Below are 23,080 nucleotides of genomic sequence, written 5' to 3' on the forward strand. Positions count from 1 at the left end.
AGCAGAAATGAATCTGGCCAGGTTTATAGAAGAATCATGTGCCATCACAGAGGGACATGAAAAGTCCCAAAGCAAAGTTCTGCTTGCTAAATTGCTTGTACTCTTATAGTTTCTACTGAGTCAGTGTCTTCTGCTATTTGACATATTTTTGACATTCCTTATGTAAAATTTGTCAAAGTCTGTGGAGCAGGGACAGTTGCTCTGTGTTTTGTGTTTGTGCACTTCCTAATATCTATAATGTGAATATATTGCCTAAGATTTTTTTATTTTGTTACTATTCATATTAGACTTTTGCCTAAGATGATAATTTTCAATATGTACCAGACTCCTTTGTGTGTGTTTGGTGGGTCATAAGCATTTCAGTAGTAGTGTGGGTTATACTTACATGTGAAAATTACAAGGGAAAATGTACATTAAGAGACTCTTTTCTGTATTCTTACTACCTCCAACAGTGTTGTCACGGTTTAAGCTAACTGGTCTTAAGGTGTTTCTTCTCCCTCAGTTTCTGCTCTGTCCTTAAACTTTCCCAGGTTGTTGTCTTGACCCCTGGAAATCCCTGTCCTCTGCTTCTGTTTTGGATAATCTAGATTATAATTTTTGGCCTTGATTATAAAGTAGTATAGGCTCTTTCAAAAATCTTATTTGAAAAGACTTATTTTGAAAAGTCCTATTTTGAAAGTCCTTTTGGAGTGGACTTTGAAAGGGATGTGGGTTAGATGCGGCACAGAACGTATCATGTATAGCATGCAACATACCCTCTGCACTGAAGTTAGGAACCTGGCACCTGGTTCTAAAACCCAGTTCAGGTTAGTGGGGGTTTCATCCTGCTTCAGAGCTAGGTAGGGAATTCACAATGGCCTTCTACAATGAATGAAATCTTACAGAAAAACTCCCCTGGAGCAGTGCCACAATGAATTATAGAACAAATAATATCAGTGTGACACCAAGGCAAGTAAACACTCAAGTGAAACCTTTAGAGATTAGTATTAACAGGGAGGAAATACTTTTGTAATGTACATATTTTTAAGTCTAATTTTGGACACTTATACTGCAGTTTAGTTAATTTCTTTTTCTAAAAGATCAGAGAGAAGATTAATGAAAAAATATTTTTATTGTTTATATGTTTTGGTCAATTCACCACTCTGAGAAATTCAGTGTAAATTCATTGAAGTCAAGGGAGCAACCATCAGTGGATTCATCCTGCTGTCATTAAACTTACTCTGACATAAGGAATGGACTCAGCAAACTACTAGATAAGGCTAGTACTTGAGTACAGCCATTGTAAGATTTCTGTTCACAAATTACAATTGAAATTCGTGCTAAGGGCTGAAGGGACTTGGTTGATTGTTTGTTTTTCTTTTTGTCATTCCATTTTAGCTGCTTCCTTGCTCATTACATTTTTCCCATTAGCATAATGTATTGGTTGTGTTTGCACAGCTTTTCCTGCCAAAGGCTGCCCTGCAGTTGTACAGCCATTGGGGTAACCAGCTGTTACTTATTTAAGCCTCCATCATTTTGTATGACAGAGTAACTCAATTATTCCCTGCTTGAAGATGCAAAATAAAATTATCTTCTGAACAAGTGTACTTCACTTAATATTTGTCTCTATCAGGTACTTGAACTCTAACACTTAACCCATGTGCACTAAATAAACAAACACATTTTAATTATTACGGAGTTAGAGGTTGTTTTATAGTATTTCTAAAGCTCAGTTATCTCTTTAGCTGAGGTATAACGCATATTTAAAAGACTTCAGAAAACAGAAACTAAAATGCAGATAATAGCATAATAAACCAGAAGTCAAGGTTAGCCTTTTTCTATGTTTTGTGAATATAGGAAATATAGACCTTCAGTCAGTATTGGTCATTTTAAAAAGACAGGATTGTAACACTATAAATTTCAAATCTGGACAAGGGTAAATATTGCTTTCTAGTCAGTAATATATTGTAGTTATAAGAATGTGTCAGTCAACAACAATAGTCTCTCTGTGTTATAGCAAACCATTTAGTTTTTATTTTAAACCTGGAGTATGAATTAATCCAAGCCATACTTTTTTCTTTTTCCTGGTAACATCTTTCCTTAGTTCTCTATAACACAGCTTGCTTTCTTCCCCTTTTTCATCACTAGAAAATTATGCACATGAAAGTGACAATTTTGGGGTTGCCAACTGGCTCCTGGAGTTTTAAGTGTTCCAAAATGTCAGCTCCTATATTTTTGAACAGATTATAATTGAAGATGTGCCAATCTACATGTATTTATTTTGAATAGTTATCCACCTGCCACATTTGCTAGTTGATTTAGCCTCAGGGCAAATACAATCTGCATTCAAAGTAGATACCTGAAGACTGAATTAATAATAAACATGTTACATAAAAGAAATTTTGCAAAAATTTATAAAAGTGGAACATTAAATTGATTCTCTACATTGTGCTGCATCTTATCTAGATGAATTGATCTAAGCTGTGAAAATCAGAATGCATTTGACTAAAGAGAGTTTTGATTTTCTAAGTATTTGAAAGGAATACGAAAATGATTTGAAGGCCGGACTACATCTCTGACAGAAAATGCCTGGAAATCTTATAGTAAAGGAATATTTTTTATTAAATGAAACTGGAAATAAGGTTGAAATTCACCGTTGTACAGAGTACCCAGCTGTGGCTCAATAAATGTGATTTTTTGTTACTAGGAAAAGACTACAGGCTTTGTATTGACTTGTCGATGTGGGCTTTCAGGATAAATTTTGGCTTCTGTCCTGAGCTTTTGTTAGTTGTGATAACAATTGTCCAGCAGTCAGGACACTACTGCCTAACTTGTTTCAGCTCTCTGAATACTCTGTATGGTAAAGATCTAACAAACCTGTGAAGCCACTCACTAACAAAGTAATTGGGACTTAATTTCAATTAATAGGCAGTTAATGGGTGAAGATAGACTGATTGTAGATGGGAATGAATTTTTAAAAAGAGCAAATAAGCACACAGTGTTAGAAAATGTGTAACAGTAACCTCATCTGGACCCAAGACTAAGGAGGAGGGAACATCGGACATCAACATCATGCATCTTCTCCTGGTGAAGGACTTAGTATGCTGCCAACTCAACATAACCTCTACTTCCCTCTATTCGTCTTGTGGAGGGTTGAATCTGTTGTCCTTAGGAACCAGAGGAGCATGGACAGGGTGTGTACTGCTGGAGAAAAAGGGATTGATACTCAGAAGTTCATATATAACAGATTTAGCTACATTATTAATGAGATTTTCCTGTAATAATTAAATAATTTGAACAGTAAAAGCTAGGATCATTGTAACTGGTTTAATAATAATATTTGCTATAGTTTTGATTAGGCTGTTAAGATTTTAATTAGACTAACAATAAATTCTTTGCTTGGCATTTTGCCTAGAAGAAGATCTTAAGTGTAACACAATATACCATAAAATCCTACATTATGTTTAAGATTCAATTAATGTATAATGTAAGAACTACTTTTAAATAATCTCCTTCCTCAGTTTTTCCATGCAGCACAGACTTTTTCCAATATGGTTATTTAACATTGACTTTTTCTTTTTGTATTTGGAGATTTCTTAGATTAGTTCTAAAATTGTGAGTACCTACTTTCTACTTGAGCTTTTGGAGTTCAGTGTTCCTGAATATCAGGACTGACATACATACTACAACAGACATAGTAGAGATTGGTCTTTGGTTAGTGGTTGACTACTGTGTGTCTTTATATAGTAAGGTTGGTGAGATTAATGGATAACATGGCCCTTTAAAAACCATAATACTGCAATAAATTGTGTGCTGTGGTATATGTATGTAAGCTGTATGATAGTGTGATATCTAACCTAACTTGTGAGAAGAAAAAAGTATCAAATTACCTACTCTCATTTTAAATTACTTTGAAGGTCTGCAAGGCAGTGCCTACAGCTTTCCATGAGATGTATGTCCTAAGGACGGACCACAGTAAAGATGCAGACTTCAGTTTATTGCTGTTCTTAATAAAACATTGTAATAAGTGTTGCAGATGAAGTAAAGCTGAACATTTTTTTCCCTTCAAAAATGTTACTTATTCCCAATGAGAAGAATATTTGATAATGCAACACTTGTTTCAGTCTAATCTTCTCCATCTTTTGCTACAAGCCAGCATAATTTCTGATGCCAATGTTCTATGATGTTATCTGTAAAACCACAGACTAGGTCTACAGGGGTCACACATCAAGAGAAAGCTTTCTCAAATGTAGCAATTACAGAAGAGCTAAAGCATCTGAAACTTGTACACTGAAACAAACAAAGGGAAGGAACAAATCCAAGGAATTAAAATGGGCAAAAAAGCCAATTTTCTAGAATTTTATGGTTAGAAGTGACATTTGCCAATAGAAATGACAACAGGTATTAATATCTACCATTAAAGTAGAAAGTACCAAGAAAGTACCATGTTGCTATGAATCATGGAATTATAGAATCATAGAATGTTTTGGGTTGGAAGGGACCTTTAAAGATCATCTAGTTCAACTCCTCTGCCATGGGCAGGGACTTTTTTCGTTAGATCAGGTTGCTCAAAGCCCCATCCAACCTGGCCTTGAACACTTTCGGGTCATGCACAACTTCTCTGGGCAACCTGTTTTAGTGTGTCGCCACCTTCATCGTAAAGAATTTCTTCCTTCTGTACAATCTAAATCGACCCTCTTTCAGTTTAAAACTGTTGCCCCTTGTCCTGTCACTATGGGCCTTGGGAAAAAGTCTCTCTCTGTCTCTCTTATAAGCCCCCTTTATACATCGAAAGGCTGCAATAAGGTCTTCCCGGAGCCTTCTCTTCTCCAGGCTGAACAATCTCATCTCTCTCAGCATCTCTCCATAGGAGAGGTGCTCCAGCCCTCTGATAATTTCTGTGGCCCTCCTCTGAGCCCACTTTAAGAAGTCCATGTCTTTCTTGTACTGGGGACCCCAGACTTGGATGCAGTACTCCAGGTGGGGTCTTATGAGAGTGCAGTAGAGGGGGAGAATCACCTCCCTCAACCTGCTGGCCACGCTTCTTTTTACGCAGCCCAGGATACGGCTGGCTTTCTGTGCTAAAAGTGCACGTTGCTGGCTCATGTCCAATTTTTCATCCACCAGTATCTCCAAGTCCTTCTCTGCAGAGCTGTTCTCAATCAGTTCATCCCCTGGTCTGCATGGATGTTTCCTGTGTTGTCCTCTTAGGCTCTATCTAAAATAGTAGCTATACATTGTCAAGAATACTTACAGGCCATGAAGCCAGTTGTCACAGTCTCGCTAGGTTTATAATAGTAAAATCTCTTAATCTCATAGCAAGAACAGCATGGGTATATCAACATTACATAGTGGAAATTGTCCCAAACTGTGGGCAAACTCCTGGGAAGGGTTTGAGAGAGCGTGAGTTCGTCCAGGCCCAGGCCCAGTCATGTCGGAAGTGCTCTAACAGTTTAAAAGTGCAGGCTGTAAAGTCCTAGTGCTCAGGCCTATACCATAGCCTTGTTTTGTTGTCTACGGTATAGACACAGTGGTAGAGTATTGGATTTATATTAGTTGTTCCCCAGCCCTAGAGATCAACTATTCCTCTTTTTTTTTTTGGATACATTACAATGGTATCTTAATACCCCCTGTGTGACAAAGGAATCGTACCTTGTTAGGAAATGAGATGAAGAAATACACAGAGTTTGACAACCATTACTGGTTCAAGGAGAAGCTGTTCCTGATTGGCAGGACAGATTAGCAAATCTTGGTGAAGTGAATGTCTTCAAATTGCCATTATCTGAGTTTCAGGACTTGTCTTTGTTTGGGATACAGCTGTCCTACTTTACCTCCGTGGTAAAATCAAGTATTGAGAAGTCACTGGAAAATGTTTGGATGAACTAAGGTTAGTTTTAGGCATGTGGTGAAAAAGTACTTTGGAGGGAAAACTATGCAATGCAAACTTTGCAGTGTGCAGTTGTGGAACATGCCAATTCCAATGAGCAGTTGAAAACTCTGAGTTGTCTACGTAGCTTAAAATAATAAATACAATGCTAAAAAAAGACCTTGTAAAGCCATTCCTTTCTTTGCATAAAATAATTTATGGGTAGAAAGGGAATACTTATAAATATTGCAGGAAAGGTCAAAATTAGGCTTAAGTGGAAAATCTGAACAATGAAATTGCTACCATAATTCAGTTTCTGAAATGCAGGTGTATACATGTTCTACTGAGGCTACAAGCTTTTCTATCTCTGCTCACATCCAAGATTTAATGAAAGTTCATAGTTTTTTAAAGCTAGCACACATTTAATTTGAAATCAGTTATTAGATTTTTCCTTTCTCGTAAAGTTTCTGAAAGCAACTGAAATGTACAGATAAAAATAAAGAGGATTTGTTTATCTTATACCTGGCAAATAATCTTGTTATATCAGCAAAACAATGACTGATTTGCACCTGTAATGTTTTTCTTCAAGAAAAGATGAATTTTCTTCCTACAGGTCCAGACAGAAAAGTGTGTTGTGTGCTGAAAAAAATAAAAATCTGTAGGTGTAAGCTTATGGGGATGGAGGTTCTGCAGAGAAGCATGAATCCTTTTGTTAGTTATTGGCACCTTGCCAACATTGTTACCTCCCTGTTTATACTCTTCGAGTTTCAAATATATTTACTTGCAGCCAGCCTTTTCCATGTTGATTTTTGGTGTGGAATTCATTGCATGGTGTTTCTTTCTGATTTGTGAGCACAACTGTGAAACATAAGTGTTTGTCATCCAGTCAACTCTTTAGCAAGCAGCAACACTTGCAAAAGCAATTGTAGTGTTATGGCACGTGCATGACTTTAAAAGAGGAAAGGGACTCTCTTTTTCTAAGCCCTCTAGATTCTGTAGCAAAGGGAGGATGGCTATGAATGCTTTCAGAGTTTTACTGAGACTAAAAAGACTCGTACTTTCTCCACCATGAACGGAGAGGGACCGTTTTGCTGTCTTTCCCAATTTGTGGGATGCCTGTGGATAGATGGCATGTATCTTTATTTTATGACATATCATTTATCTTCTGGCTATAAATGGTCTGGTAAAGGCTTCCAAAAGCTGACAGTGAAGGCAAGAATGGCAGAAGGGAATGAGAGCAAAACTCTTGTGGGAAATGAAGCTTGCTGCAGTTCTGGCCTTAAAAAATGAAACTGGCTGAAGGAGCTGAGAAGATTCACATAAGAGACATAAAGTATTTGGTAACAAGGATAAGGGAAAAATTAAATCATAATTCAATCTTCTGCTCTGTTACTGGCAGTGTGGGGCATGTTCAAGAGTGCCTATCTGGGTGTATCTGTCTCGTCAGGATGGTTCAGACTCTAGTGTTTGATACTGAGGCTGTTTCTTTAGCCTGCAGAGGCAGACGCTTCTGAAGGGCAAATTGTATAGAATTAGCCAATAAAAAATACTAGACCAGCTGCTTCTTTTTAAACATCCACTTCTCTTTGGAGTGCAAGTAGCTGAGTTGGATCTACACTAGTCACCCTGACAGCTTGAGATGTACCAAGCCTTCTCTCTCTGGTTTAGCACTTCACTAACTGCTGGACTTGTTCATCATCTGTATTACAACTGTGAGCAGTTAGAGAGCTTGCACTGAAGTGGAAAATTTAGATTCAATTCACTCAAGAAATCACAATAGCCATATCTCCCACCTATCCAGGATATACTATTAAAACCAGCTTAGGGAACAGGCTGGGTGGGAGATACCCTCTATTTGACCTATTAAAACTGAGTAGAAAAGAAAAATAAATAGCACGAGAAAACTAGTAATTCTAGAGAGAGCCTGAATATAATCTTATGTGTGAAAGTAGAGGAGGACACAAACCCAGGAAACAATCTGGACAAAAGCTGTGACATTACCACTATTTTTTTTTCCTCTAATGAAAGTGCTTTGTGTTGAACCCAAGGACAATTTAGTGCACACACCGGCTTTGATGCATAGAAATTTTTCATGTTATCAAGGAGGCAATTCAGTTCCAAGTACTTCCAAATTGAAGAAGCCATCAGAGTATCTGTGTTTTTCTAAAATATCCTTTTTCGGTGCCCCAATATTTCCTATGTCACATTTTAAGTTTCAAAGTAGAAAGAAGGAGATACATAGTCCTAGAATCAATGGTAGAAGATAGAAAATGCCTAAATATTCACACAGCCATTATCTATTTAGCTGCTGAGGCAGTGAGAGGCTGTATTACCAAGCTTGTAGGATCCTTCTGATGGGGAAAGGGTCCAGGTAATTTGTGAGATAGACAGATTATGTGTCTGAGTGTGGGTCTAGATAATTTACTTGAGACGCAGACTATTGTGAGGGATCCTTTGTCAGTTGTGGAGGCGGAAAACACTACATAAGGAGCCCTGTATTAGTTCTGGTGTGGGGTTGGGCTGGGGGATGCAGACAGGAAGGTATTTAGGCCTCAAGTTTTTCCGGTAGTATAAAGATATTTTTTTTCTTATGCTACCATGATTTTAGTTTTCTGTCTTATATCTTCTGACTGAAGAAGAACAAGGAGAATAGATATAGCAGTCTTTGTTACATCTGTGAAAGGCTTTATTGGACAAAAAGTTTGTAGTTCAGAAGGGATTTTGGTGTGAAGAGTGCTGAAATTCATTTCTGTGTACCCATGAATCATTGTGAGAAAGGGACCTTTATTCTGCTGTAACTTAGAGTGAGCTACCACTGCGAGACACCTGAAGAATTATTCAGAACTCATATCTTATTAAACTGAACTACTTTTGTTGCTCCTTGATTTTTAAGGCAGCTAATTCTGTAAAAGTTACAGGTAGTTATGTCCCCAGAATAATGAAAGTACCCAGAATGCACAGCCATAAAACATCATTGTCCTATTGTCAGGGATAAGACAAGATAAGAATCAGACAAAAGTCAAACCAAGTGGCTTTTTGGCATCTTGTTTGCTAGACTTGTGCTTCATTAGACTGCAAGAAGCGGGATTCCAAAGATGGGAAGGATTAGATGTAGGGGATGTTCCTGTCCTATAAACAGACTCCCAGCCTTCAAATGACCATTTAAAAAGAAGTCAAGTCTGTTATGATAGAACAAGGGGTAATGGTTTTAAACTAAAAGAGGGTAGATTTAGACTAGATATAAGGAAGACATTTTTTACAGCGGGGGTGGTGAAACACTGGAACAGGTTTCCCAAAGAGGTGGTAGAAGCCACATTCCTGGAAACATTCAAGGTCAGGTTGGATGTTGAAGATGTCCCCGCTCACTGCAGGGGGGTTGGACTAGATGACATTTAAAGGTCCCTTCCAACCCAAACTATTCTATGATTTGATGATTCTAACAGGAAAAGGAATCAGACCTAGGCTGTCATTGACAATTAGTGTTCAACTGAGTGTGCAATTGCATTAATGTATGGAGTCAGACGGATATACCCACCACACACAACGTGTACATGTAAGTATATGTTCAAAGGCTTCCTCTCAAGGTCTAGCAAGTTTCTTGAAGCCCTTCTTTCTCATTAGCTTAGTTAAAGAGAAGTAGTAAGGGTGATCCATGCAAAACAGGATCTGGAAGGCCAAACCTCTCTAAAGACTGTATTCACTACTTGAAAACTGTTCTGTCAGAAAATTCCCAACTCTCTCTAATTGTAATGTTTCAATAATTATAGTGGCTTGTTCAAAAACACAGCGATCATTAGAAATAAATCCCACTGCATACGAACTGTAATCTGCAATGTGAAACTATCTGTGATTTGTTTTTTTTTAAATAGGCTGTTGTTCTGATCATTTCAATTAAATCCACAGAACATACATTAGAGGTAATGATATAGCTCATGCAAAATACCTGCACTAAGTGCATTGAAATCCATGGGCACTTATTATTTCAGGGAATGCACAATCAGATTTAAAGTCTATTCACTTATGCATTTACTTGAATATAGACCTTCAGGCAGACATAGTTTCTCTTTAGTATTTGTAACAGCTTGGCACAGTGGGATTTCTTACCACAAAAAAGGTCATTGAGATCTACCATAATGAACATATTTGTTGCTAATATGACTAGTACTATTACATGAATGTATGTATTTTACCCTATAACATCTAGAGGTTCTTTAAACGTTTTTTTGTCATCTAACTCTTATACTAAAACATGAGAGAAAGACAAGTCTTACAGCTTGGGCCCTTGACAAGGACTTAAAAATATATATATTTAAAAGCCAGGGATTGTTACAGATTCTGCAGGTGAGGCTCAGCTAGTCACTTAACTGCCATGAGCTGGATTTTAAAAAATGGTAAGGCTTCAAAAAAGAATTTTTTGTGTTTAATGGAATTTTTGTATGCAGTACAGTTTGTTAAAGGTATTACTTGTACTGATTTCAGTTTTGCAAATCCCTTCAGGAAGTATATGCATCTTTAGGAACCAAAATACTTTTGCTTTTGGACACCACTTAACGCTACACTTAACCCTAAAAACCACTGCTGTACCAGTGAAACTGAAGATCAGCCAATTTGGTTCAGAGAGAAAGGGATCTGTCGTTGGTGCTGTTTGTAGGTGTATGTGCATCTGCACAGCGGTCCTTCCACAGAAGTCTGAAAACAACTACTTATTAATGTAACCATGTGAGGTTTTCATCAGAAATGTTCATGAGAAATGTAGGTCAAGCTCTGCTTTCAGGCACACCACTGTCATTTTGGAAGTTGAAAGGAATAGAATTATTTCAGCGGTGTGAGAAGACCGTATTGTGTGTATTTGTTGATGTATTGTCTTGATGTATTATTGAAATGAAGGAAGGTGTTGCTCCTGTAACTTTCCTGAGCACAATGGGAAATTCTGATTGTCTTTTAAGTCTGGTGCTATCCCTGAAAGCAGGTTAAGCTTCTTACAAATTTTTAAGCATTGTCAGTCTTTTCTTAAAGAGTAGATTGGGCTACCCCTCATTTTATGGTAATATTTGGCAGTTTTCTGTGCAATTATAGAGATACTTTGCAAGGTGGTTCAGAGTGAGAGTCCACGCTTCCAAAATACATGTCACATTTCTCGCCTAACATTGCTTTAAGTGAGAGCACAGTTTATTTGTGATCTCTAAGGAGAAAGTATCTAATGGAAAAACTTTGTAAGCTGAAAGACATTAAAAAATGTTCAACTATGATAGTGACTGCACACCAGTTTGTTATATCTCTACTTTTCTGCCAAGGGCCAAGTTACCCAAGGGCACTTAATAAAAACAGATGATCTGAAGCTGACATTATAGACAGATTTACTACCTTATCTCTAGGTTAATGTGATAGTATTGGCCACTGCTTAAAATCATTCCTGACAACAATGTCAGTGAATGCACTGCCAAGGCAATGAACAGGTTTTACTTCAGTATCTTTTTCAGTATAACAACATGATTACTGAGAGTTTTCCTACTCAGTTTAGGAAAACACAGAATTGTAAAGTAAAATTGTTGTCTCATAAAATGTCTAATAAAATATAATTTTAAGAAATGTTGAATAGAACTACAATTAGTATTTCTAATATATTATCTGAATACTTCTCCAAATAGAAACTTCTCTCTGTTGTTCTTATGGAATGATCGTTGTAATTTTCTTTTCAAAAAGACCAGAGTTGTTTTTTTTTTATAGGTGATAACAAACAATAGGCAGACTCACTCAGAAACGTCAGATTTTTTCTTTGTATCTATCTATAGGGGACTGAGGTCCTTTGTCATCTGATTTCATGGTTCTCTAATTTTCTGATGTCTTAGTTAGGACTGTGACATTTTAATATGTTTATTGTGTGCCAAGAGAGCATTGTGAACTAGAATTCAACAGTAATGTGGAAATGTTAAAAAACAAACAAAAAAATCCTCAACAAACTCAAGAATATTAAAGCTTCACTATGGAGAAACTACATGTTTTTTTCCAAGCTTGAAACTAAAATGTGCATCAAAGATTTCATTAGATTCTGCATTATGCTTGCTGCTGGTTGAACCATGCTGCACATACTACTGAATCACCATGTGGAATATTGTAGGGGTTTCTGTGCATTAAAGTAGATGATACAAGGCTAACTCTATTGTAATTTCTCTTTTCCTGTACAGACATATTTGTTTATTTTCTGAAAATGCGGTTGCTACATCATCTTGTTTACTTTTGTGAGAATGAAATTTAATAAATATTTTGTTCCTACCACATACTCTTAAGGTTAAAAAACCCAACATGAAATAGCCATACTTGACTATAATTAAAGGCAATCAAAGTCAAGGGTCCTTCTGATGTATGTACAGAAAAGGAAGAGTGTTATTAGTTCCCTTTCCACCTAGTATTTTTAAGTTAATTACTTAATTTTCCTTCTTTTATTAAATCAATATAATAATGATTTTTATGTTGTTGTTTCTTTCCTTCCCCAGATGTACATCCAGACAACAACACTTACTGTCTCCATGAGTTTAAGTGCTTCTGTGTCTCTAGGCATGCTCTACATGCCCAAGGTTTATATTATCATTTTTCATCCAGAGCAGAATGTTCAAAAACGGAAGCGGAGCTTCAAGGCTGTAGTGACAGCTGCCACAATGCAAAGCAAACTGACCCAAAAAGGAAATGACAGACCAAATGGCGAGGTCAAAACTGAACTGTGTGAAAGTCTTGAAACCAACAGTAAGTCATCTGTAGACTTTCCCATGGTCAAGAGTGGCAGCACTTCCTAATAGATGTACGTTCACAAGAATGCACTTTCTTTTAGTAATAAACCTTATTCTTTTGTTGCTTGTTCTGCATGAATCCAGAGATGTGTCAGAATTCATGTACTGCTGAATGCAGGAATGTCTAAAGTTGTTCCAAACAAATTGTTTTTCACATGAGGCTAGTCAAAAAAAAAAAAAAAAAGCACAAGCAGATTTTGGAACACCACATCTTTTAAAAAAGATCTGTTTTAGTTAGTGCTAATTTTATGTGTTGTGCATTGCTGTGCCAGTCGTGGTGTATCCTGACAGTTCATGAAGTGTATTTATTGTCATCATTGTATATTCAAAACTCAAAGGCTGTTGAAAAAAAATATAATGAAACCAGTTAACATTGTTTTTATTTTGCAGTTAGATATAGAAGTGAAAATAATGCTTTTTACCTTTCCACCTTTACTTAATATTTGTTGACTTGTTCATTCATCACAATTCATGAGTACTAACACTTCCCAGAATAACACATCCCATCCATGTTTTTGTTGTGGTCTTACTCATCTTGGTACAAAATTCTGTTAATTCATATACAGCTTAATCATTATATGTTCTGATATGTCACAGGTTAGTAATGCGAAAAAGTTCTTTTCCAAGTCAGAAAAGTTCTTGAATCTTGCCACATCTGTAAATTGATCTCGTATGGAAGAGAACAGAGGTTGTCGCTTCCATTTCACCACACGACATTCAGTCTTAGAAACTGGGCTTCATACTACTACTACTACTACTACTACTAATAAAATATGAGTAGAGCCAGTAACTTTACCCCCAGAGCTTAGCAGTAGTGGAGAATCAGTTTCTATTGAGGAATTAGAGGTCACATGGGATGAACAGTAGCTGTTACAGTTAAAGATGATTTTTTTCAGTCATTTTACTGCAAATGAGGGGTTTTTGAATTTTTACTACTTTTTGATGATGTTGACAGGAGATTGAATAGTCCTACTTTATTTGAGCACATTCAGACAAGTCAGTACCAAGTTTGCAGAAAAATATTGTACTTATTTCAGAAAAAAGCAACCCCCCACTGAATTCAATCAGAGTTCGCCAGATTGAAGACTATATAAAAATAGTCCATAGGTTCACCATACTATAGTTGCTGATGCATGGAGCATACTGAGTGCAAACCAATTCACTTGAAAAAGTCATGACCCTTCAAAATGTGTAAATCTGCTAGACAGAGCTATGGGTTTATCCAGCTTCAAATTATGACATATAATGAAGGACAAAAGGAGAAAGGTAATGAAATTCCTTGTGGATCAAATAATAGCATGGAAATATGAAGAACTCAATAATTTCTCAAATCTTCAGAAGTCACCAAAAGAAAATTCAAAAGGGAAAGAGAGGTGGATTTTGCTGAGTTTGCAAAATTATAAACATCTGAGGAAAGGTCAAAAGAGTGATTCCACACTAGGGTGAGAAAGAATGTTAATAAGAAAGTCTTAGGTATCTGCTGTTTATCTACTGTACCTAATTAAGAAATGCTGTGTCTGGTATTCTTTAAACTATGATTATACATAATTCATGGAAACAGCTGCTATTGGAAGCAAGTCTGCTTCTCCAGTATTGTGATGTATGCAGGGTAATGCTTATTTGCCGTGCTCTAAACATGATTTTAACAGTAGCACATCTATATAATTCTGAGCTCACTAGGAGTATATCATGACAAGGCTTTGATCCAGGCATCATAATGCTTCATAGGCAAAAATTCAGAGTCAGAGTCAAGTCATTTTCACTCCAGAGAGCTGCCCCCATATAATTGAACTCTTGGCCTCAAGATGGATTTCTCTCTTACTCAAAATTGCTCTTACCATTTGGATTTGTTCAGCTTCCCTCTTTGCTGCCAAAATACTTGTCAAAACTTTTGGAGGTTCCTGTGAATTATCAGTGTGCAATGCCACATCGTCCTTTTCACTAGGTCAATAGTAACAACCTCTCAACTTTGCAAAATTTCTTCTTGCACTGACTCCATGTGACGTTAATCTTTCTTTTCAGTGATAGTGTATGAAGCTGATCACAAAGTCAGGCTATTCCTAGTATACCAGGAGTGGGTAGTGTTTCCCACCATTTCCCAAGCACAAATACTGGTAGTGATAACTATGCTTACAACTAGGAAAGAAATAAGATGAGACGGTCAGGTAATTCCTTTTGCTTCCCATCCAGAGACAGCTCTGCTCTGCCTGCTTCATCCTGTTCCATGCAACAGACTTTATTCCATGTTTTCTGCCACATGAATGCAGTCATGTTTTTTTGTGGAAATACATTCATATTCAGTGGAAAACAAATTGCATCTGGGAAACAGGATGAAAAAAACATATCCAGATGCAATTATAGAAGGCATAACATCGACAAGTACTTTAAACGCATGTAGGTCAGATCACAATAATAATTCTAAATTGCTTTAGATCCTCTTTCATTTTATTCTTTTTCTTTTTGTCTCGTTCCAACAGAAATGTAGTAACTGGAGCTAGGAAAGAATGTTCATTCCCAGAAATATTTTGAGCCAAGTTTGTTACTTTTTCTAGCTGTCTATGCTTGCCAAATGTGGTTCATGTTATTACTATGAAATGCTAACAGTCTTAAACAGCAGAACACCAGCTGCTGAAGCTTTCAGATCCCCAAACAGGAACTGTAGGCTTATTACAGTGAACTATAAAGACACTTGCAATATTTATCAAGTAAAAAAAATTGTTTGGAGATGAGATTAGATTTAACACATTTCAAACTACTATCTACACTAGCTTCTTGTGCTATCATTTTTTAAAGTGGCAACACTCAGAACTCAATAGGATAATTTTTGTTTCTTGATCAGTCCTAGGTTAATTCTGTCAAAACTATTTAAGTCTCAGATATACAGCAAAGTTACAGCAAATTAATAAGTTACTCTAAATCAGCTCAGGTGTAGTAACTACTTATTTTTGTATTTTGAGCTTCTTGCAAATGTCCTCACATAATTCAGCTTACTGAGTTGTGATAAATCCGATTATGTTTACATCGCTGTGGGCTAAAAACACACACATGAAAAGTTATCATAGAACTCAGCTGATACAGGATAATGTGCTAAGGTAGCTTAACCTGATCGCGTACTTGATCCTATTTTCAGGACAAGGGAAAAAGGTAAGCTCTGCTCCCTCCATCCTTTTGTTCCCAAGTGTGCAGAGTTTGCAGATGTGCATTTATTTGTTATTTCTTAGCTAGGAACAAAATCGTTTCATGCTCTAAGGAACTTGGTGCCATATCAGCAATCCTGCATTATTTTCAGAAGGAAATTAACAGGCCAAAGGAAAAATAGAATCCTCTCAGAAATCCAGCTGCGGGAGCTTGGGAGAGTTCAGATGGGAGCAGTACATCCCATCTGAAAGATCTGAAAGATGTAAATGAAGCTATATTTGCTTCAAGTGTCCCAATACATGCAAATAAACCTATTTCATGTCGGTGCTGAAATACTCATTGATTATGTGAAAGACAGTGTGCCAAAACCAGTTCTTTCATGAATTAGCTTTTCCAGACTCAAAGTACTGGAGCTACCTGTACAAGTGAAAGCAAGAAATATTAAGTTATGCAGCTTCCTTTTGATTATTCATTCTTATATATACATTCTTAGGGAACAAAAATTATAGTGATATGTGAATTATAATGGTCTGGTTCTGTTGTGTCTTACAAAATGACAAATGCAATATTAGAATCAAATTGCTCAGAAACCCAAAGAAAACATGAAGAGAAAACAAGCATCAAACTCAGTTATTTATACTACCTAGTATTATTTTGCAGCAATTTTAGTGATCTTTGATTTAGTTTAATCTTTGGTGCGGGAGAGAGAAACTGTGATTTCTTGGTTTCTGGAGTCTGTTCTTCCCAAATCATTGGATTGTTGCACTGGATTTAGGACCTTTTCCTGTCTATCATCTCAGCTGTTCCCACCAGATTCTATACAGAAAAAAGAAATTGAAAGAAGGAAGGAAGCTATGGGAATGGAATTGAGATCTTTGAATCTATAGACCAGACAACTTTAGTGCCATCAAATTATTTTCATCCTGCCAGCTGCCATCTTCACTATCATAAGCAGAACATGTCTGTAGCAGACGGAATATAAAACATATTTGGGAAGCCAAATTCATCTTTATGCAGTGTGACATAGGCCTTATTATAGAGACAAAAAGAGACTCAGTCCCCCAGCAGTCTGATTTGCCATGTACCCAACTGGTTTGCGTTTAGGGAGCTGCCTGTGAGACCTGATGTCACCACTTCTCTCTTCCCTCCACTACATTAAAACACAGTGGAGACATGGGCTGTATTTTTTTACAGTAAAAGGATAAGATATGAGGGCTAGAAGCTGACACAAACTTCCCCGTACGATTCACAGTTGTTCACTTTTACATTAGTAAAGCTATTTAATTTTCTCAATATATTGCCTCATTCTGAACAAGGGGTGTCAGCTTTGCTCAAAGGATGAAATCATCAGCTGACCATCAACATAAAGAGACCATAATAGCATCGCAGCTCTAAAATACAGCCTAGGCTCTCATATTGTTTCTACTGGCTCACTTATATGTAGATACTTTGTGTCTGAAGGCTCTCCAGAGAATATGTGCTGTAGGCATTAGCTACTTTTGCTAACTTGGAGAGATGTTTGCCATGTTAGGTTTTGCTTCTTTCAAGGAGCATAAGTCTCCTTCTAGATGGACAGCCCACCACTAGCTGCAAAGTTGTCTTCAACCAGTATAAGACAGAGAAAAATCCAGGCTCTAAATTTAAAACGCATCTGTATAGAAATCAGCCAAAATAATAACAGACAAATAGTATGTCGAAATTCTGTTGTGGGTATGCTAAAACCACTCAACATGGTTCCTCTCTTTTGACCTCTGCTTGATCCCAAGTCATAAATAAAATAAGTTATCATCAGGAACACAGAACTTGAGATCCAGCTTACTCACTGCTTATATACATGCTTAAACTTTCTTACTTTATTCCACAAACATGGGCCGTGTTATTTGGAAATATAGTTGGACACTGTCTGAGTTCAAATGCTAAATATGGGTTTTTGTCTCCTCTCTTGATTCCAAAAATTCTGAACTTTGCTTTTTGTTCTTGTTTGGTTTTGATTTACAGCCTCCTCTACCAAGACAACTTATGTGAATTACAGCAATCAGGCAAACTGAGCAGGGATGAAATTCACTGGAAGAGCTGCAGGATGGGATCTTGCAAACAAAGACTTTACCACCACCAGAATTCAGTCTTGGAGATATCAGTAGACTACATTCAAATCAATAGTCAGTCTCCTAAAGGACAAGGATTAAACAAGAGGCAAAGGGCAAAAAGAGACAGGGGAAGGAAAAGTTTGGTTTTAAAACACAGAGTGTCAAGCTTCTGAACTGTTCACTCACAAAAGGAAGTAAATCACAAAAGGAAAACAAATGTTAGCTTGTGAAAAAAAATGCTGTTGAAATAAATCATGTCTGATGTTATATTTATAAGTACTTTTTTGTGATTGTGACAATTTCCTTTCCTGTCCTACATTGTTCAACTCGTAAAAGAAGATGAGTTTGTTTCTTGTGACAGCTGACTGAATTAAGTCCTGGGTTATGCTAAAATAAATGCAATGGTCAACGCATGATAACTTTTATACAAAATAATTTATTTCTAATAATAAAGGAATGTTTTGCAAATGTTGAGACTTGTTTTGTTGCAGTTTTAAGGAAAAAAGTCCTTACACTGTTGTCTATTGTTTGTTTAGAATGTGCAGTAAAGGTGGGTGTACAAATAAAATAATAATCATGGCATCAGAAGAACGCAGTGTAAACTCTAAGCATGTATGTGTGCGTGTGTGCGTGTGTACACGTGCGTGTATGTACGTGCATGCCTGCATGCATGTGTGTATGTGTGTACTCTGCAGTGTGTGAATTTATTTGTTCAAAGCTTTGTGACTATATTTTCTGGTGGAAGGACTTTTTCCCCCTTCTTATCCTCAAAGTAAATGCATTTTATATGTTTGTAAAGTGAAGGAGTCCTGATGGTAATTATTTTGTATGATTGTATTATATTTTTGAACCTCCACTAATAATTTTGTTCCTTTTCATTTCTGGAACTTACAATTTGTAAGACTTTACGACAGCTAGACTGGATTAAGCTGAAAGTCCATTCAGCCTAGTATCCTGTCTCTGAGAGAGGAATGTAGCAGATGCTTATCTCAATAAAGGTGACTTTGAAATAAGAGGAGAAATCAATGGAGAATTTGGAAAGCAGTAACCTAGCGGATATATGTGCTATTGCCTTATTAACAGTTAAAAATCAAAGAAATAGATGTCCATCTACAACTTTCACATCCTTTAACTCCCATGTCAACTGATTGTTCATGCATTAGAAATGATTATGCAAAGAGAACAAGAAACTCATATAGATATCTATCATGTTAATAAACCCCTCCAAAGAAGTTTAAAAAAGACAGCTAGGGACTTTCTGCTTTGTTACTGTACCTGTGATGTTCTTTAAGACTTTTTCACTCCATACACTACTTACTATTCGTCAAGTCAATGGGTCTTCACAATTAGTTGGTTATTAAATGTTATTTCTCCTGAATTAGCCTGCATGGCTCCTTGTGCTTTTTTCCTCAAAGGAGCTGTATTTTTATAACATATCTTAAAGAAGCTGTGATGGGTCCTAAATTACATGAATGAAAGTTGAAGTATCTGAAACTAATCTCTTTCTGTTACGATGTCAACATTTAAACTCCAGCACAGTCAGCAAACTGCATGACAGTGAATTTCCATATTCAAAATATTTGAGAAAGCATAGTTACTTTTTCCCAGCATTTAAATACCTGAATTATTAACTGATGATTGCTTTGGTATAGTGTGGTATTGTGTGTTTGGTATGTGTGATATATTGTGTGAAAATTCCTTTTTTGACTATGCCACAAGCACATCAATCCCTAACCTATAAACTAATATTTAGCTTAATATTAGAGTATATGAGTAATGCAGCTAATGCAATGAGACCTGCAAAAAAATTTCGTAAAAACACTTTTACTTCTGTTTTATTAGCTAATATCTCATCAAATTGAAGATTTTTGTGAAAATTGATTGATAGGTCAATGTTTTAACAAGACAGACTTCCATATCTAGGATGGATTTCCTAAGAAAGAAAGAGAAAGAATCTGTTTTATCTGAAAACCAATGTTTTGGCACAGTCTCTTTTCAAGAAAACTTTGAAAAGTTTAGTTTTTAATCCACAACAAAAAAAGTTTCAAATATTTTGTCTGTAATATCTGTACATAATAACATAAGCATAACAACATGCATTTGAAAAAACAGTACATAGGAATTGCCTTTGAAACATATTTCATATACACATAAGAATATTTTATATGCATATAAAGATTAGTATATGATATATGAATATCTTACAGTTTCACAGTAGTCCCTAGAAAATGTTATTCTGAACAGATTTATTGAGACCAATATACACTTTTTTTGGTTGAACAGTAGGGTAAAAATGGAATGCAAAATCTTCTGTATATTTTCTATGTCATTCTGTCTGAAACATGGTGTATATTAAGCCTGTGAGTCTCACTGGTATTAATGTAACTCATTAGATAAATGAACACACAGTATGAATTACAGAATGAACTGAGCATTTTCAAAATACAACAGAACAGCACTGGTCAACACGTTTCACTTCACAGTTGCAGTTCCAAAGAATTTTTTCTAGCAACCTGATTCGTGAGTTCTGCTTCCAAGACTGTGTCTTCAGGTGACTTTAAGTCCCATTTGTGTAACAGATTGTGCATCAGCTCTACAAGTCCTAACTTATAGATTAGGTGGCCTAAATTTTGTGACCCTATCTGAGCCCTACTTGGGGGATTATTGATTAATAGACTGCAGTCTAAGGCCTTTAACCAAGACTGAAGTACCTTTTTCAGCATCATCATTGAACACAAACAGATCAGATGAAGGAATTAAATCTTTTTCAATGATTGTTTCTAATTAGGTTGAGTGGTCTTTTTTTCAGCTTATTGGGGCTTTGTCTTCAGTTTAGCTATTATAATAAAAAGCAACTTCCTAAAAAACTTACTATAAAGAAAGAACCAGAAAATTGTATAATACAGTTGAAGGAAAAATTGCTAGAATTTTGCAACATGATTATAAAAAAGGATGAACTTTAGAAAAATTGTTTCCACTGTTATTTACTTTTTGTATTACAAGAACCATTTTAATGAGAAGATTGGGGAAATTCAGTCAGCAATAAGAAGAGAAATCCCTGCAGAGTCTGTTGTTATTGTGTCCTTGAATACTCATACAGCTGCTGCATTTTTGTCCTCTCTCTATGAAATAGCATCACTTAATCTTTCTATACAGAAAACTCACTGTCTGGGGGGTGGGGGGGTGGTGTTAGTGTTTTTTTTTCAGCAACCTCTGTTTCTACCTTGTTGTTTTCTTTATCTTACAGCATTGACATTCGTGAAGCTATAGTTAAACCATTATCAACATTTCCATTGTGAATGATACTATCTAACACACACAAAGATTCTGCAGATTGAAAGTTGGCATGTATTGTCTTATTGTATATGCAAAAGAGTGTTAATGGAAGAATAGAATTATTTAGGTAAGTTAAAATGAAAAACTTACAAACAAAGACCTGAAGCAGATGTAATCAGAAGGTGGTAACAATTTAAAAACAGATATTTGGCCAATGATCATAATACAGTATGTTCTGGTTATGTACAATACAAATAGAAAAATTAAAGGAAAAATTATAGGAAAGAACCATACAAAAATATAAATGTTCAGTATCCGTTTTCACATACCTTTTCACTCTCTTCCCTTCAAAGTATATTTTGAGGGCCTATGGCCCTAATGTAAAAATTCAAGTTAATGAAGGTCTTTAATTTACCTTCAGTTTAGCAAATTTGAGATCAAGCATCAGGTGATTTATCATTAAAGTAAACTATCGCTTTTTTAAATTACTAGCTTTGAATAAATGGCTGTCACTGAAAGATACATTACTTACATATAAATTTTTACTTATATTTTAATTAATAATTATAACCCTCAAAATGCTTTATGCATACAAATAACTCTAGTGTATAAATCACTCACGTGTTTACAAAAAAATCTGTGCAAATTAGGTTTTATGAACTAAATGGTGTTATGGGACTGCTAAACTAGATCTTTTGTTGGCCTAACTTTGAGACACAGGGCACTCTTAAATCAACACCTCTTCACTGGTATCTGAAAGCATGCAGCAGCTAGAGCTACAGAGGATTGTTTTAACCTGATCTAAAACAAATTATTGTTGAGGGGGAAAGAACCAAATAGTGAAATCTTTAGAGGAATAGAGACTATGATAGATAATTCTTTTTAGGACAGATTGAAGTTAAACAGCTTGGTACCTAAAAGGAGCTAGATCTCAGAGCTTTCCATTTATAAACAAGGAATGAGTGAAGGTATTGAACGGACGTGCAACCTTAGTTCTGCAAACTATCATTGCCTTACTTAACAAGTGTGAGCAGTTCATTACAGAAAAATTAAAATGCCTACAGATCAAAGCCTGGGTTGGTGTCTCTAGCTTGCAGACAGGTGACAGGGTGAGAACCCCTGTCAATGGCATTGTCTTCCAATAGAGAAGTTGTCCCAACATATAAACTTAGTGCATACTAATTTTAGTATACTTTAGCAAGATTTACTCTCTCCTATCAACCATACACTTCCACAGACCTCAAAGATATACTGTATGCTAAAGATTTGATCCAAAGTCAAGGGAAGTTCACAGGAGTCTTTTAGTAGACTTAGTCAGAACCACCCAGAAGACTGGATAATTCTACTTATTTCTAGTCCAGACTGTAATCTGAAACCTTCCAATGACTTATAAATCAGATGGGCAGTATACAATGTCAAAATACATTCCAACCTAATTTTTATCCAGAAGAAACTACCATTGTTATGAGGGAGGTCCCAGTGGCAAGACCAAAAGATGTATGCTAAAAGCACAATGACTGAAGTTTTATACTAATGAAAGCCTGCAGAGAATGACTTATGAGTGTTAGTAAGACAGTGTCTGAAATTGTGATTATCCAAGTTTTGTCAAACATGGGATTTGTCTCAAGTATTGTCGGTCCACTCAGATTTCACAATATTTCAGTAGCTGAGATCTTGAAGTTTAATAACTAAACTTTTGTGTAAGTACAGTAACATTTTTTTCATCTAAAATGATAAAAGATCTTTATTGTACAAAATTAGAGTTTAGTTCTGATCATGGAGAAGCAGACTACAGTTTTAAAATTGCTATTACTGGTCATTTATATGTGAGTATGATGAAGCAACTCCATTAGGGGACACAACTTTGTTTTACTGAGATCAGGAACAAGTCCTTAATGTTGTTTTGTGACTGCAGGATAGATACAATGAGATCTGAATGACTCTATGTA

At 36.1% G+C, this 23,080-nt stretch overlaps 1 protein-coding gene across 1 annotated transcript in view; it reads left to right on the forward strand.

Moving 5' to 3' along the window:
* The window catches only part of GRM8 (glutamate metabotropic receptor 8), a 379,997-nt gene extending 361,934 nt beyond the window's left edge, over positions 1–18,063 (forward strand). Inside the window, exons 9-10 of the mRNA XM_068400373.1 lie at positions 12,340–12,586; positions 17,767–18,063. Coding sequence (XP_068256474.1) covers positions 12,340–12,586; positions 17,767–17,816 — 297 coding nt within the window. The 3' untranslated portion in view covers positions 17,817–18,063. The remainder of the gene's footprint in view (positions 1–12,339; positions 12,587–17,766) is intronic.
* The last annotated feature ends 5,017 nt before the right edge of the window (positions 18,064–23,080 follow it).

The sequence above is a fragment of the Nyctibius grandis genome, chromosome 5 (genome assembly GCF_013368605.1).
Source record: "Nyctibius grandis isolate bNycGra1 chromosome 5, bNycGra1.pri, whole genome shotgun sequence".
NCBI classification, from domain to species: Eukaryota; Metazoa; Chordata; class Aves; order Nyctibiiformes; family Nyctibiidae; genus Nyctibius; species Nyctibius grandis.